Consider the following 16,237-nt stretch of genomic DNA (forward strand, 5'->3'; position numbering starts at 1 on the left):
TTTACTGCCACCCCTGGGTTTCACGGCAGCGCTGGTCACTCCCTCTCTTTGAGATCAGGAACGAAGAGGCGTGAAAGGATCAGCCCTAAAGGGGCGGGTGGTTTTTGTGGGAAGGGAAAGTGGGAAGTTTGTGGGAAGGGCTCTATGTTAGGAAACATACAACTGACTTCACACAGGGCATTGAACGGCCCCATCCAATGAGAACAACCTGCAGTTACTGCCAACGTGGGCAGGATCTAAAGGAGTGGCGTTCAGCTGAAGGGTCTCTCCACGCTTCCTCCCCCTCTCCCCCCAAAGTCCCAGGAGCAGGCAGCCCTCCCTTCCCCTTTAGAAACTGGCTTCCATCCAGCTAAACCTGGATTCCTTTCCTCTGGACCTTGGGAAAAAGAAGCAGAGAAACTCTAGGGTCGGAGCGACTGGCCAGAGCACAAAATGACATGCCACACAGGCCTGAAAGCAGCAGACTTGGGATCCAGGGACCCCTGGACTCTAACCCTATCCCTGTCGTCGGCTTCCAGTCTGCGGCCGCGTCGCTCCCAACGTTCCCCTCTGCCACCCCTGCTGTGAGGGCTCCTCAGCTAGGCCTGGATACCTGGAGAGCAATAGGACGTCAGCACCACTCCCAGGCCGACCCTTCGCTGCTGCGATCCCAGCCTGGAGAGGGCAGGAGGCAGCAGACTTTGTGATGCCTAACCAATGCCATTTCTCCCTCTCCATGCTATACCCACGGGCTCCCCCCACGAGCGGCGCTGCCAAGCCACCACGGCCTCCCCGAGCGCTCCGTTAATGACGGGCGTGTGCTTTCAGTGCCCCGCTGGGACGCAGCAACGCCTCGAGCCCTTCCCCGGTCGCCTGCTCTGTGCCAGGGGAGGGAGCTGGCATCGAGACAGGCAGGAAAGGGCCGATGTTTCTCCATTGTGTGGGCCCGACAAAGCCGGGAGCCGGCGCTGCGCGTTTCACGCCGAGGGGAGAGGAACAAGTGGCTGCCGGGAACATCATAATCAGAGCCCACAGAAAACGGTGAGAGAACTGGGTCTGCGCGGGTGCTTGGCCTGCTGAGTCGCTGATGCCCAAAGTCACCTGGGCCTGGGGGAGGGGACGACACACGCAGAGTCTGGGAAGAGCCAAGCAGCCCAGTTCACAGCGGCAGGGGCTCCCCTCCGTCTCCCCCACTTCCTCCCAACCCAGAGACTGGGAATTCCAGGGAGAGGCCCCAAAGGGGGCTCCCCTTAAGGGCCTGGGGAGTCTTGCTCCAGAGAGTCCAATATTTTGCAGGCATTAGCTCTGCCTACAGCCCTTCCAGCAGGCCCAAGGTGCAGCCTGGGACATGCTTGTCCCGTTTTCTCCTGGCACATGGGGGTGGAAGCCACTGCCCCCCCCCCCCCAAGGTTTGTGCAGAACGTTGTTACTCAGGGTATAGGAGTGGATCAAAGGACCAAGGCAGCAACAATAGAAACAGAGTTGGGTGGGGACCAGACAACCCCCCCGCCCCTCCCCTATCCCTGACAGGAACATTTCAGGGGAGGGCAGCCCCCCAAAAGGCAGGTTAACAGGAGCCGGTTAGTCAAATGCCCCCCAAAGCTCTTGGGGCAGGGAGGGAATGAAAGGCCCTTCTGCTAACAAGGGGTTAAGAGAAATCAGAACATAGGTGCGTTTGGGGGGTGGTTTGCTCATTGCTCCCTGAACCAGGCTCAACAGGGAGAGCTGAGACCCCGAAAATGCAGCTACCAGAGCGGCTCTGCAATGCTAGCAAGGAGAGGCACTCAAGTGCCAAGCTCTTCTGGGTTCGCGCTGGGAAAGGAAGGAGCTGCGCTGGCTCCCGTAGAGCCTGGAGGGCGGCACAGCCTGAGGTTGCAATGCAATCCAATACCCAGGAAACAGCAGCCAACTCCTTAGGGCCAGGAGCCCTGAGGAAACGCCATTTGCTTGAAGAAAAACAGGAGTGGATTCATAGGCCCCAAAAACCCACCCAACTCCCAGAGAAGCCGGGATACAGTCTGCCTACAAATTCTAAACAGCCATCCCTATAGAGCCAGAGGCCCTGTGCAAAGGCCATTATATAGCGAGGAAGCAGGGGGTGGAGTCATGCCTTAGACCACACCCACTTCCAGAGACAAGCTATAAAAGGCTGGCTCTAGGTACAGCCAGGTTTCTGCTGCTGGGTGGGGCTGTGGGCTGTAGTGATTAGGTTGGTATTAAGGGCTGTAGCAGAATATACATGAAACACTTTCCTGTGGTGGCTGTCAGGGAGTCTAGATGAATGTGGTTTGCTAGTTAAAGCTTTATTTCCAGGCTGAATTTGGTTAGCTTCAACTTCCGGCCACTGGATCTTCAACCTGTGGCTGCTAGGTTGAAGAGTCCTGCACTGTCAAATATTTGTTCCCCATGTTTGTACTAATAGATTGTGATCAAGTCACCCCTTAACCTTCTCTTTGTTATGCTAAATAGATTGAGCTCCTAGAGACATTTGCTATACGGCAAGTTTCTTAATCCTTTAATCATTCTTCTGGCTCTTCTCTAAACTGCCTCTGATTTATGAACAGTCTCCTGGAATTGTGGACACTGGTATGAGCTACGGTATTCCCGCAGCAGTTGCACTAGTGCCAAATACAGGGGTAAAATAATCTCTCTTCTCCTCCAGATTTCTGTTTGTGTGTCCAAGGATCACATTAGCTCTTCTGGCCAGCACCGCACTGGGAATTTATGTTCAGCTGATTATCCACCACAATACCGAAATCTTTTTGAGTTACTGCCTCCCAGGAGAGAGTTCCCCGTCCTCCAAGTACGGCCTATGTCTTTTTGTTCCTAGAGGTGTCCGTTTACATGTACTAAAACACACCCTGTTTGCTTGTGCCTAGCTTACCAAGCCGTGCACGTCACTTCGCAGCAGTGACCTGTCCTCATTTATCACCCCAATTTTAGTGTCCCCCTGCAGTGGAGGGGAAGCTGCTGATGTGTGAACGTTGTGGTGATGGAAAAGCTTCATCAGACTATCCCGCTTAGAGCAGAGAGCGTGGGTCTGGCCGGGCCGACATGAATCCCTTTGTGTGACGTGACCAGAGCCAGCTGTTGCCAGTACCTTTCAATATTGTTCAACGGCCTGTGCGGTGACATTGATAATTTACAATGACACTTATTAACAATAGGAGAGTATCATCATCCCCTCCCAGCCCTTCAGACGCCTGTAGCAGGGAGGGGCTTCCCTTTAGGAGGTGTGAGAACTCGACCATTGCATGACTCCTTGGGGGGCTTTGTGCTGTTGTCTGTTTCGAGTGGCGGTCTGTGCGCCTTTCCCCCTTAACAGGGAAAACGAAGATAAAAGCACGTAATAAAAATAATACTCATTGGGAGAGATAAAAGGCGTAATTGCAATAATTATCTTGGCAAAACTCCCCTCTCCAAATGGAAAATGGAATTTTTTTTATGTGCATTTTAAAAAGAACGTATTTATTTTTTAATTAAAAAGGGAAGGAGGAAATTATTCTCAATAAAGTTTAATTTAAAAGTTGAAGCAGGGGGAGCTAGGAGGTGTGATTCTCCCAACTGCTATTGTTAATGGGCCTCATGTCCCACCCTTGCGCACACATAATCCTCTCCTCTCCAAATGGGGAGGGGGAAGACATACACCCCCTCTCCGGATGGATCCCCCATGTCCTTCTAGGTGGGGACACACACAGCCTTCTCCAGGCCACACCACCACACCCTTCTCCTCTCCAAAGGGACTCCCCTGCTCCAACTTTGATGAGGAAAACAGCTCCGCGTGCCCCTCCCTGTTTGCAAGGGTGAACTAACCCAGGCTTGGCAGCCGCCCTGCCAATACCAGCTGTTAGGGAGGGGACCCGACAACCCTGGCTGAACATCCCAAGCGTTGCCACCGGCCGCAGCTGCCCATCCACATCGTGCTCGTGCGGCAGCCGCCCGTCTCTGGCGGGGGCAGCTGGGGCAGTGTTCCTGCCCACTTAGCTCTTTGCTGGCTGCCCACAAAGTGCTGGGTTGATTTTCATTTCTCCCCAATGGCTCTGAAAGCTCTTAACAGCACAGGCCCCTGGCTGTCCTCCAGCTCTCCTCCTCCTGCTCCATGTACTCAAAGCAAGCCACACGCACGCACACCCTAACACACCGTCCCCCCCAGGGACCGGGCCTTGGCTGCAAAGGGCCGAGGTTCTGGATCCGCCCCCCGCCATCCTGTCTCTGGGCCTGATCGAGATCAGTCCAGTATCATTCAGAAGCGACTCGATTGACTGATCTCAACTTGTGGTCGGTGAGCTCAGAACTGGGCCCTCTGCCCACCTCCCTCGCTCCAGAGAAAACTGCTCAAAATCATGACTACCCTTGGTGATTTCATTGTTCAGCAACAGACACGCAGCCCCATCCTAATTCCCTTCCCTTGTTACGTCCTGCCAGGCGCACTCTCCATTCGAGCCACAATATAATTTTCCAAGCGCTCTTTAAAAACGGTATCTTATTGCAGCCATGACCATGCTCCCAGCCTGCCCTAGGGCTGGCCAGCTGGGGTGGTAAGCTCTGTGCTGCAAGGACTAGCTTAACGGTTGTCTTGTGCGCATTGGGCATGCTTGCTGGGGCCTTGATAACTATGAATTAATAAATAGCAGGTTTATGAGTAACCTGATCGGGAGAGGGAGCATTGTTTATAATTGTTAATGGTTATCATTTAACATCTGTTATAGTACTGCCTAGAAGTCAGCTCGGTTGGGCCCCATTACGCAAGGTGCTGTAGATACTTAAAGTCAATAGCTGTCCCACTATCTTTCACTCAACCGTTCAACAATCCTGAGTCAGGTTCCCCAAAATCACAAGATTGGTTTAAAAATTGTATGTTTTTTTTAAAGGTTGGGCTCCTTTCTATTTGTCCTCTGGATTTTATTGCCTTCAAGGCATCACGTTTTCAAGCATTTGGCTGGAGTCACGAGAGCTAGACACAGACTTTTGTTTTAAAAGGGAAGCTGAGATTCTCACGTGACTCCAGGAGCTGGAGCTTTGGGAAAAACACCAAATTATCGCAAGACTTGGTGACCCGACAACCCTGCCCCAAAGAGCGTATAGTCTGAAAGACAAGACATGCCAGGTGGAGGAGACAAACGAGCAGTTCCACCACTCTGTCCACACAACCTGGGGATCTGCCCACTCAGACGCACCCATGCACACACTCAGAATATACACAGTGCTGTTGAGGGTACGTCTACACTGCAATCAGAGGTGTGACTGCTGCACACGTAGGCAAACCCAAGCTAGCTTTGATCTAGCCAGCTTCCTAAAAACAACGGCCAAGCTGTGGCCGCATGGGCGACAATATGAACTAGCCATCTGAGTATAAGCCCACCCGGAATACTGGGTACGTACTCAAGCTGCAGGCTAGCTAGATCAAAGCTAACTCGGGTGTGTCTACACATGCCACAATCACACCTCCCAACTGCAGTGCAGACGTACCCTGACAGTCCTGTCCAGCCATCTTCTCTGCCCCCGGTTCTGTTCTTCCCTCTGGATCTCCTCTCATGCTGGGCCAAGTTCTGGTGCTCTCACCCAGGTCACATCCATTATTATTGTAGTACAGGAGGACCTACAGGCCCCAGGTGAGATCAGGGCAGAAGGGAAGCAGAGGTACCGAGAGGCCAGATGATGTGCCCAAGTCACCCAGCAAGTCAGTGACAGAGCTGGGAATAGATCCAATTAGTTCATTCCTCCACTGCTGCCCTCTGCCCAGCTGCCGCCTGGGGGTGTCCCAAGATACTGTGGAGTCTCAAAAACAGGAGAAGGAAGGTTCAGGCGGGAGCCACATGATGGTAAGTGGCAGGGTGTTTGGAGGTGGGCGGGTCCCAGATGGAGTGTCCACAGCCTGCCCCAGCTGCATGGATAATCTCTGTTCGCTTAGAGTCCCACCATTGAATTCTGGGACTCGTGACCGTCTCTTTGATATGCAGCCTGGCCTCCAACCCTGCATCCGAACTGAAATCGTGGAATGAGGGAAGGAGTAAAAGGCCCTTATTTATGCTGGGAATTTGCCCTTGTCACAGCCATCGGTAGCCAGCCTCTGGCAGAGCAGCGTCAGTGCCAGAGAGCACCAGGGCAAAACGTGGCTTGTAGCACCTTTGTCTAGCCACACCAGGGATTTGCAATCATGCAGCTACACTGAGAACTGGCCGCCGACGGGCTGAAATCCCCAGCCCAGACAAGGCCTCCGAGTCACTGGCTATTTCTTAACTCCACAGTCTAAAGGGACGCAGCCTAGCTTCGTAAGACAGCAAGCGGCATCCTACTTGCTGTTCCTGTGTGTGTGTGTGTGTGTGTATATGCATGTTCCCGTCCACCCCCTGCCGGGCCTGTCTGCTCCAGAGGCTTGTTTGCAGGCGGGCGAGTGAAATGTTACCGAGAGCTCCAGTTCTTAGTGCTCATTTGTAATGTACCTGCCAGCGCAGACAGGGCTCATCTGTAACGTACCTGCCAGGCCCCCGCTTGCCGCTGTCTTGTTACGGGGTCCAGCACGTTTCATGTCATTTATCTGTTTTCAGCAAATAAATTCTTTGCAGCTTCCAGGGGATTTGATCTAGTGGATAAGGGCTGGGACTCAGGACACCTGGGTTCCCTTTCCAGCTCTGCTTCTGACCGGCTGTATGACCCTGGGGGAGGTCCTTCCCCCTCTCTGTGCCTCAGTTTCCCCTCCCACCCATTGTCTATTCAGATTGCTCTGCAGCAGGGACTCCCTCTCCCTATGTGTCTGTGAAGCATCCAGCACAATGGGGTTCTGATCTAGGTTGGGGCCAAATAATTAACCATAACGTTTAGTGTTGGAGTCAGGTCACATGTCTGGTCCCCCCCAATCTTACAAAATTCCCCATTAACTTGACTTTCCTATTTCAGCTCATGTATCATTTTCTCTCCCCAAGCTCCCAAATCACCTTCCTTTGGCTTAACAACCTGATTACTTCATCCAAGTACCCGTCTCCGACTGGGAAAGATGTGTCAGGCTCTCGGGCTCTTCTCTCCTTATCCACGGATCTTTGTTTTAAATGGATTAACAGGTATCCTAAACTGAAACCAACAGGGAGCTGAAATCCTGAAGCATCTCTGCTCTAGACTCCACTCTGATTCCCAGGCATAATGATTTGTTTCCCAAGGAGTGATCCAGCACATTGTCTTGATCGTGCCGCACCCGGATCATGAACTAACCTCCTAAGCTGGGGAGAGACCAAGTAACCCAGTTCCAGATCTTCAGAACCCAGCTGTAAATTCTGATCCAATACGAATCGGCAAATGGGTCTCGCCATTTGCTCGTGTCCCCAGCGCCGGCTCTTAACCTTGACCCAGAACTGGGAACACAAAGCTTCGTCTCTATGCCTGCGAGGTTAATGGAATTCCAATTTGTGAGCTCTAGAAGGAGGTAATTTCTTTTCTTTCATGTCTGCTAAATACGGTTCCTCAAAGAGGCATAATTTCTAATGTTCCGCATGACATGAATTCTAACTGGTTTAGCAATGATCAGTTTCACCATTTACTCCTGTGTAATCTCTCCCTAACGACATTAAAAAATAAAATAATAATAAAAAAACAGAATAAGAAAAGCGAGAGTTGTAGACGCAGTTATTTCACGAGTGACATTTTATGGGGGAGGGGAGAATGGTAATTTAATCTAGATAAAAGGAACAAATTAAGTGGTTTCCAAACAGATGCTTTAGAAAAAGGGGAAAAATAATAAGAAAGATAACGGGGCTAGTAGTTCCCACACAAAAGGAGAAGGGCGTCTGGCTTCAAATGACACCATCAAGTGCTTTTGGGTCATGATTTTTAATTTTTTGAATTTTAACCTTTAATTGCAAAACTCCTGGGGGCTGATCCAAAACTCATGGAATTGTTTCACCAGCTCCAATCCGCTTGGGCTCAGGCCCCATAATGCAACTCTTTCCCCCTATTTGATTTTTGTCTTGTGTACATCCACTCGGGAGGTTGAAAATTTAAAATGGGCCCGATTCTCCTCTTGCTTAGGGCCCGATCCTGTACGCGTGTGCTTGGCTTTAAGAATGGGAGTCGCCCAGCACGCTTCAGTTAAGTCGCCTGAGTAAAATTCTGCATGTGGTTAAACATTTGCAGGATTAGGGCCTTAGAGCAGGGTAAACCAGGAGTAACTCTGTGGGCTGTTTGTAAAGGGCCTGTCAGGGCACCAACTGCTGTAAACTGGGCTAGGCTGTAACTCCAGAGGTGGCCAGACCTTCAAAAGGAGTGAGATTCACAAGAACGTAGGACTTGCCAGACAGGATCAGACCTGAGGTCCATCTAGCCCAGTGTCTTCTCTCTGACAATGGGTAGCACCAGATGCTTCAAAGGAAGGTGTAAGAAATCCTGCAGGAGGCAGTCAGGGGATAACTTGTCCCCATAGAAAGTTCCCTCCTGACCCTTTTAGTTAGGCTGGCTCGTGCCCTGAAGCATGAGTATTTATATCCTTAGCTAAAAAGTTTCACATCTGGGAGACTTTATTCAAAATGGCCTCACTCCAGTCCCCAAACGTGCTTCCAGGGTCACAAGCCAATGCAGCCTCAGCTGATCTCCGCCGTTCCTGTGGTGTGTAGGGCGAGAGCGGGCCCTAAATCAGCTGTGCTCTATATAGGGCTGGTTGGGAAATGGTAGGTAGCTCCCACCCCAAACACCCTAATTTCATTGGAAATGGTTCAGTTAAGGTTTTTGATATTTTTTGTGTGTGAAAATGACAAATTTTCAGTTTTCATTTTCTGAGCCCCAGGGGAAAAAAGGGGGGGGGGAGGGAGAAAAAGGGGAGGAACCTCCCAAATTATGAAATAAAATAAATGAAAATGTTCTAATTAACAATTGAGTGATAGAAGCGTTTTCATTGAAAAGGTTTTCACAGACCATGAAAGTCCCTGTAAGTAGCTGCTGTCCATTGTGAAATGTACTCGGAAGGGGATGAATTGGTCAGTGCAGGTCAAACCGCTACGGCAAGGCTGGTAGGATACTGCGCTGGGGGCCTGCTGGAGCTTCTGAAAGTACATCTACACTGCAGCTGGGCAGAAAGACTCATGCACTAAAACCAGCCGCATGGCCGTCGGGGCTCCGGCAGAGTCTCAGACTGGCCACCTGAGCTCGGACCCAGGGGGCCCCGAGCTGCCGTCCAAGCTGTGGTGTCCACCCTGCTGTTTTAGCATGCTAGCTCCAACTCCACTAGCGCAAGGCTGTCGCCCCACCCCGGGAGGCTCCCTCCCAGCTGCAGCAGAGATATCCAGAGTGGTGGAACTGGCTCCCCAAGCCGTGCATGCGAATAGGTGAGGATGCACAAGTACCGGGGGGGGGGGGGGGGGACAGTCCAGGTGGCTTGTGGGGGGAGGGGCAGAGTTTGCACTGCGTGCTGGTTCTTTTTTTACAACGGGGGAAATGACAGTAGACGCCCCGGCCCAGAGGCACCGGTGAGCTGAAACCTGCTATCAGCCACGTGCGTCTAATCCAAGGGAAGCATAGGTCCTGGAACTGGGGGTGCTACAGCCCCCCCCCCCCCCCCCCCGGCTTGAAGTGGTTTCCGTTATATACAGGCTTACTGGCTCTCGGCACCCCTGAAAGGAAGGGACAGGAGGAAGGCGAGAGACAGCCCTTAATACCACCGCCTTGACGACAGACATTGGGGAGCCACATAACCCTTTGACCCTTCACCCTCACCTGGAAACCAAGGCCTCGGGCTCTCTGTATCCGTCAAAACTCTGCGGCTCTGGCCAAGGGGGAAGATCAGCCTCCCCTGTCTTCTCAGAGGCCAAATACGTCCCTGTGAGGCCATACCTCCATCTCCTGGTCCTTGGAGACCCCACCAGCCGTGACAGCACTGGGGAATATGAGATGGGGGGGCCAGTTCGGAACTAGACTCAACGGACGCTTTTGACTCAGGCTCCCAATTTTAGGCCCCCACCGGTGCAGATGGAATTTCCCAGGCCGGACTCAATGGAGTTCCAGCAGGGATCAGTTCTGCCAATTGAACTGCGGCCTTCCCCCCTTGCCCAGGCCCTCCGCCTTCCCCTCCGAGCGAGGCCTGGCTGGAACCTTCTCCTCTGTCCTAGCCCCAAGGACAGTGCCTTTAATTTGGCTAGGTGTCCCTCTCCGCGACCCTCGAGCCCCCGTTAAAAGAAACACAGGATAAAAGCCCTGCTTCTAATCAAGATGAATGGGGCTCTGTTAAAACAGAGACGTAAACCAGCCTCCCCAATGGGTGGTCGGGCGGGTAATTACAGTCACTTGATTATTTTTGCTTGCTGGGAGCCCACGGCAGGGGAGACCCCCCAGGCAGCTTCAGGTCTGCATTTTACAAGGCGAATGGTCCATGGGGCGGGAGCAGAATGAACTCTAATGCTCTCATCCCTGGCTTCTCGGGGGAGGAAACACCGGCTCACCCTCTGTGTGTTTGGGTTTGGTTTACTATTTTTCTGAGCACTCAGCTGGCCCGGGTCTTCAACGAAGGCTCAGTGAATGCCGGCTTTCGTGTCTCAGATTCCGGCATGATCAATGGAGAATAAACGGAGCTGCTGCTTTAAACCGTAATAAACCCTCCATCGCCCAACAAAAAGGGTGAGCTTTGTTCTGACCAGCAGTATAGCCTTGTGGCTGGAGTGCTGGACTGTAACTCAGGTAACCTAGGTTTTAGGCTTGGCTCTGCTACTGGCCTGCTGGGTGACCCTGGGTAAATTGCTTTCTTCCTCCGTACCTCAGTTTCCCCATCTGTCATATGAGGCTAATGATACTGCCCACCTTTGTAAAGCACGTTCAGGTTTACTGCTGGAGCTGGGTATTATTCGCTGCATGGGAAGCTGCTGTGTCCCGGGAGAGGCAGAATGAAGGCAACAGGGGGACTGCAGGCACGCTCACCCACAGCTGTGCCCAGAGTTAAGAAGACTGGGGCAGTTCACACCTCTTGGGGTTCTTGTTTCAGGACCTCTGCAGACCCAAGCAGGCAGAGGTTACACTGGTCCCAGGGATCTGACCTGATCTTAGCACACCGACACCGCAGAGTCTGGCGCATGGAAATAAGAAAGGCCCCATCCTGAAGGGAAAGGAAGAGCCCCAGAAAGATTTTCGCTCTGGGGTTACCGTACAGCCAGCAGACCAGGGAATCATTCAGAATTCCTCCTAGAATGCTATGGACAGGTCCATTCAGACCTGACCCAGGACCTTCACCGGAGCCCAGACCGTTGAAGTTAATGAAGGCTCCCATTGGACCAGCCTCCTAGGTTTTAACGTGACCCAGATTTCTAGTCCAGTGGGGGTATGAATATTGGACTGGGGAGCCACTGATCCTTGACCTCTGTTACTGGCTGTGACCTTGGGTGAGTAGCTCTGCCTGTCTCCCCGCAAAGGGCTATCCAAGTGCTCTGACAGTGAAAAGCACTAGGAGTTATTCCAGATTCCATCGGAGACATTTGGAGCCAGATTCGCCCGGCACACTCCGGCTCCTTTGCACACCTCTGGTATTGCAACGCAGCCAGAAAGCAGGGTTTAGAAGAGGCCGCTTAAGATGGCTTCACGGCTGCTTTGCATCACCGGAGCGGCACAGAGCAGACAGCGCGCGTCCAGCAGAACCTGGCTCCTGCGTACCGCTCAGACTGTGTATTTTCTGGTGGTGTTTTCTTTTTCTGAAGGGAATTTTAGCCTTGCAGGAGGGAAGAGGCCCTAATGACAGGATTTAACCACAATGCTGCTAGCTTCCCGCAATGCTACCCCCATCCTTGCGCTCTGCCTCCAGAGCTATGGCTTGGGAAGATCCAAAACTCCTTATCCACCCACAACGGACAGTTCCCTGATCAAGCACGGGCTTCACTTTAAGGGCTGGGTCCGTCGCCCCCAAGTCAATAGGATTTCTCATGTGCTTGAAGTTCAACGTGTCCGTACGTGCTTTGCTGGGACAGCACCAGTGTTCAGCACCTGGCAGGATGGAGCCGGAGGGCCTTATCCTGGGAGATGCTGAGAGAACTGAGTACCTCAAAGGAGGTGCTCTCAAGGGATCCGGGCCTGGGATTGCATATGGCAGCCAGTTCTCTAAGTGTCATTAGACCCAGAGCCAGCCCGTCTCCATAGAAAAACTCCATGTGTCTGAACAGCGAAATCAGGGCACAGGTGAGTGCGGTGACCAAGCTGAGCGTTGGAGACACGGGCATGGGCCAAGCTTTCAACACTCCGTCTGCCAAGGAGGGCAGGTGGTCAGCTGGCCTCTCACGAGGGCGGAGTTAAAGCAGTATGAGCTCCCGGTTTGACAAGAGCACCTGGGTTCCTCATGTGATGGGGTTACTTACTGATTATTTGAACTCTAAGGTTCTTGAACAGTGTTATTCACTGAAGTACAGACTCGAGCCTGGAGCCCGACCTCTGCCTTAGCGATGTTTTTTTTCTGTTGGCATCGATATGTTTTTCAGTGGACACGTCTACCTAGAGCAAACTGTCCCAGCCCTACATGAATCTTTGCATGGTTTATGTTGTGAATTTGCCGCTTTACAAGCGATTTCATAAAGCCCGGAGTCAGCAAGGAAACTTAACATCGTAGCAAACCACAGCCAGCTTGCATGGCTGTGACTCCCCGGCACGCAGAAGCCACCTGAAACTTCACAGGGATAGCAGTGATAGAGCTTGAATTGTCCTATTCCAAAACTACAGCCCCCTGCCACCAGAGCTGCTCCATGGGACACACAGCAGAACAGTTCTGACTGTATCCAGTAGAGGGCAGCGTTGCATGTACCCACCCTCCAGCTCATTTCAATGTGCTTCCACCATGGCCTTCTCGCGGCTGCTAAGCGAGACGCTCGCCCTGAGCTGTGTTAACTGCTCACAGGGCAAATTTGCACGTTCTGCACTAGGCCTTCCACCTAGATTTTTCAAGTCACCCTCCCCCGATTAGGAACAGGAAGGGCCGCGGTCAGCAATGTGCGCCGTGGCCAGGGGCCGTTTCCCGCGAGGGGGTAGGGCACAGCCAGACTGCAGCGCGGGATACTCACAGATGTAGTAATACTCGTGCCCTGGTCTGAACTCAAAGCCGAGAGAGAAGGGTGTGAAGAGCTGGAACTTCTCTGAGAACTTCAGGGGCCCGTTGGGGGAGTCGGGCCTGTTGCACTCCCAGCGCTTGAAGCCTTTCTGCCGGTGGTCGCAGGAAGCGTGACCCTCGTAATTGACCATGTAGAGGATATACCGTTCCATCTTGTCCGCCGGGAAGGGGTCCTCATAGTGAGGGCAGTAGATATCCAGGTAGTCGTTGATGCTCACTTCCACCGTGTAGTCCCCCCGATGGAACCTGCGGGGAACGGAAGGAGAAAGCGGGGGTGAGACCACAGCGGACTGGCCAGCCTGATACGTGTCAGCCAGAACACCAGGCTCTCTGCAAGATGAGAGCTCGGGTGCCCTCGGCAGCACAGCTTTGGATGTATCTGCTTGGCACTGTGGGTGCTTAGCACCTGTGACTCTCAAACCCCTAAGGGGCTCAAGTGGACCAATCCAAAGCAGTATGCCCTTCTTAAAGATTTCTGCAGAGCCAGGAAAAGACCCAGGAGTCCTGGCTCCCACAAGCCAGCAGACTACACGCCTTGCCAATGCTTCATTTTGTGGGGTCCGTGCAATGAGTCATGGAATGCTTCAGGCATAAGAAATTCAGAAGTGACTAGTGACTCCGGGAGCCTGACTTGGGACACCTTAAAGGGCCCTGATTTCTAGACAATGCCAAGGTCCCACCCTCTGAAAACCACAGCCCCTTTTGGAATCTCAAACTGGGCACCAAAAAAATCACTAGCCACTCGTAAAAATCACTAGCCACTCATAAAAAGCTTGACCTTAAGGCCTGACTCTCTGCTACTCTTCTCCTTCGACAGGCACTGGCAGCTGTGCAAAGTGAGTGTAGAACACAACCATGTTGATTCATATCACACTGACCCAATATAAACAACTGCAAATGGGGCCAAGCCAGGGAGAATTGCGCCCTACATTTTTTCCCTCTTTCTTTTTGGTACTCGTAACAAGCACAGAGAACCCATCTCTTCTTTTCTGATTTTGCCCTTCGCTGTGTCAAACCAACCACTCCCTACATAGAGAATAAGGGTGTGACGTTAATGACATAATCTGCAACCATATAGATCACTGTTGCAACCACTCTTATATATTTGCAGCAGATATTGTACAAAGGTTGTCGTGTGAGGTGTCTATGGGAAGGTTATGATTTGCTGGGTATGATTATGCTATCTGTACCATTTTTGTAGTTGAAGTTATGAATATTGGCTCTGTACTTGTATATCAATATGATTTGATTCCAAGTAGCCTTAGTAAAGCATTTGGTCAAATTCTTGAGAAAGGAATTTTCAACTTAAGTGCCCTATCAAGAAACATTTAACTGACAATGGATTTTGGGAGAGGCCCATCCACATCTAAGCTTTCCTGGAAACGTTCAAACTAACATGTAAACAATGGCGTTGGCCTGCAAACGGAGTCAAGCATGAGCATGTGACTTGCCCATGTGACTACAGACTCCATCTTGCTGCTGGGATTTTCCACAGTAAGAACAAAGAGGTGTTCTCCCACAGGCAGAGAATATAAAAAGGCCCTGAAAACTCCTCCATCTTTCTTCAGTCCTGCTTCAGACCTCTGGAGGAACTTTGCTACAGTCTGAAGCTTTGAACAAAGGGCTGAATGGATGTACTCCAGAGACTTGATTTGAACCTGCAGTTTATTCCATCGCTACTACAAGCCTAAACCAAGAACTTTGCCATTACTGTATGTAATTGATTCCATTTAACCAATTCTAGCTCTCATCTCTATCTTTTTCCTTTTATGAATAAACCTTTAGATTTTAAATTCTAAAGGATTGGCAACAGCGTGATTTGTGGCTAAGATCTGATTTGTATATTGACCTGGGTCTGGGGCTTGGTCCTTTGGGATCGAGAGAACCTTTTTTCTTTGACTGGGGTATTGGTTTGCATAACCATTCATCCCCATAACGAGTGGCACTGGTGGTGATCCTGGGAAACTGGAGTGTCTCAGGGAATTGCTTGTGTGACTTGTGGTTAGCCAGTGGGGTGAGACCAAAGTCTTTTCCATTTGGCTGGTTTGGTTTGGGAACCCCACCCTTGGGCTGTGACTGCCCTGCTTGAAGCACTTTGTCCTGAATTGGTACTTCCAGTTGGGCCCCACCAGAACCGGCATCGTTACAAAGGGAAACAGACAGTAAAAGAGTTTGCCCTTATCCAGTGCTTCCCAACCTAGATTTCAAAGCGTTTTACAAACCTTAGTTAATGGAACCCGAGAAAATCCCCAGGAGCAGAGTTTGACTCACCCTATTTTACAGGAGGAAAACTAAAGCACAGAGACATTCAGCAACTTGTCTAAGCCCATACAGCAAATTAGTGACATACCTGGGAATAGAGTTTAAGGCTGGAAGGGACCCACCAGATCTTCTAGTCTGAGCCCCTGTGTTTCATAGGCCACAACTGCCATCCAAGCACCCCAGGATTTCTGACTCTTACTCCCCTTTACTTTAACCACTAGACCACTCTCCCTTCCAAAACCAGGCACAGAAACCAGGAATCCTGATGCACAGGTCCTCTGCCCCAACCACCAGTCAAACACTCTGAATCCGCATTCGCGCTACAAGATTAAATTCCGTACCTCATTGTTTTAAGAGGAATAAACTGGCAACACTTGGTAATAAGTAGCAAAAAATCATTATGCATTGTGATACCATCAAACCCTTTTGGTATTACTGCAGATGTGCGCTCCAATCCTATTGTAATTTATGTTTTTTGGTACTGATTATCTGAGAGATTAAGGGATTAGCAGAGCTGGAAAATGACTCCACAATACCTCGGCAATTCCCATTTTAGACCTCAATACACCAGAGTCCCCTAAGACTAGCCAGCTCCGTTTGCCACCTTCCAAACCCACGCCCGCCTTCTGGGGAAATTTAAAATAACTTACTGTGTAGATTTGATTGGCCCTCGTGTTTGACGAGGACTCCTCAGTCAAATGCACGAGCCCCTCAGGAGCGATCCTGACTTCTCCCCACACCGAATGGGTTTTCTCTGCTAATTAATTTGAAGTTCCTACAGAGGCACTTGCCCTCAAATAGAAATTCTCTTGCCGGCATCAGCAAGGCTAGGGCAGGTGTGCGGGACTGAGTCACTTCCAAGTTGCTGAGAGAGCACGGCACGGAACATCTGGAATAAAAATTGGGGCCAGTGTGTGTGTGTGTGTGTATATATATATATAT

The 16,237-nt window shown here is 51.2% G+C and overlaps 1 protein-coding gene across 2 annotated transcripts in view; it reads right to left on the minus strand.

The window, feature by feature from the left end:
• EFNA2 (ephrin A2) overlaps positions 1 to 16,237 on the minus strand; it is a 147,496-nt gene that overhangs the window by 16,319 nt on the left and 114,940 nt on the right. For both annotated transcript variants that reach the window (XM_034755362.1, XM_034755361.1), the window contains one exon: positions 12,987 to 13,279. In XM_034755362.1, coding sequence (XP_034611253.1) covers positions 12,987 to 13,279 — 293 coding nt within the window. The remainder of the gene's footprint in view (positions 1 to 12,986; positions 13,280 to 16,237) is intronic.

The sequence above is a fragment of the Trachemys scripta genome, chromosome 22 (assembly GCF_013100865.1).
Source record: "Trachemys scripta elegans isolate TJP31775 chromosome 22, CAS_Tse_1.0, whole genome shotgun sequence".
NCBI classification, from domain to species: domain Eukaryota; kingdom Metazoa; phylum Chordata; order Testudines; family Emydidae; genus Trachemys; species Trachemys scripta.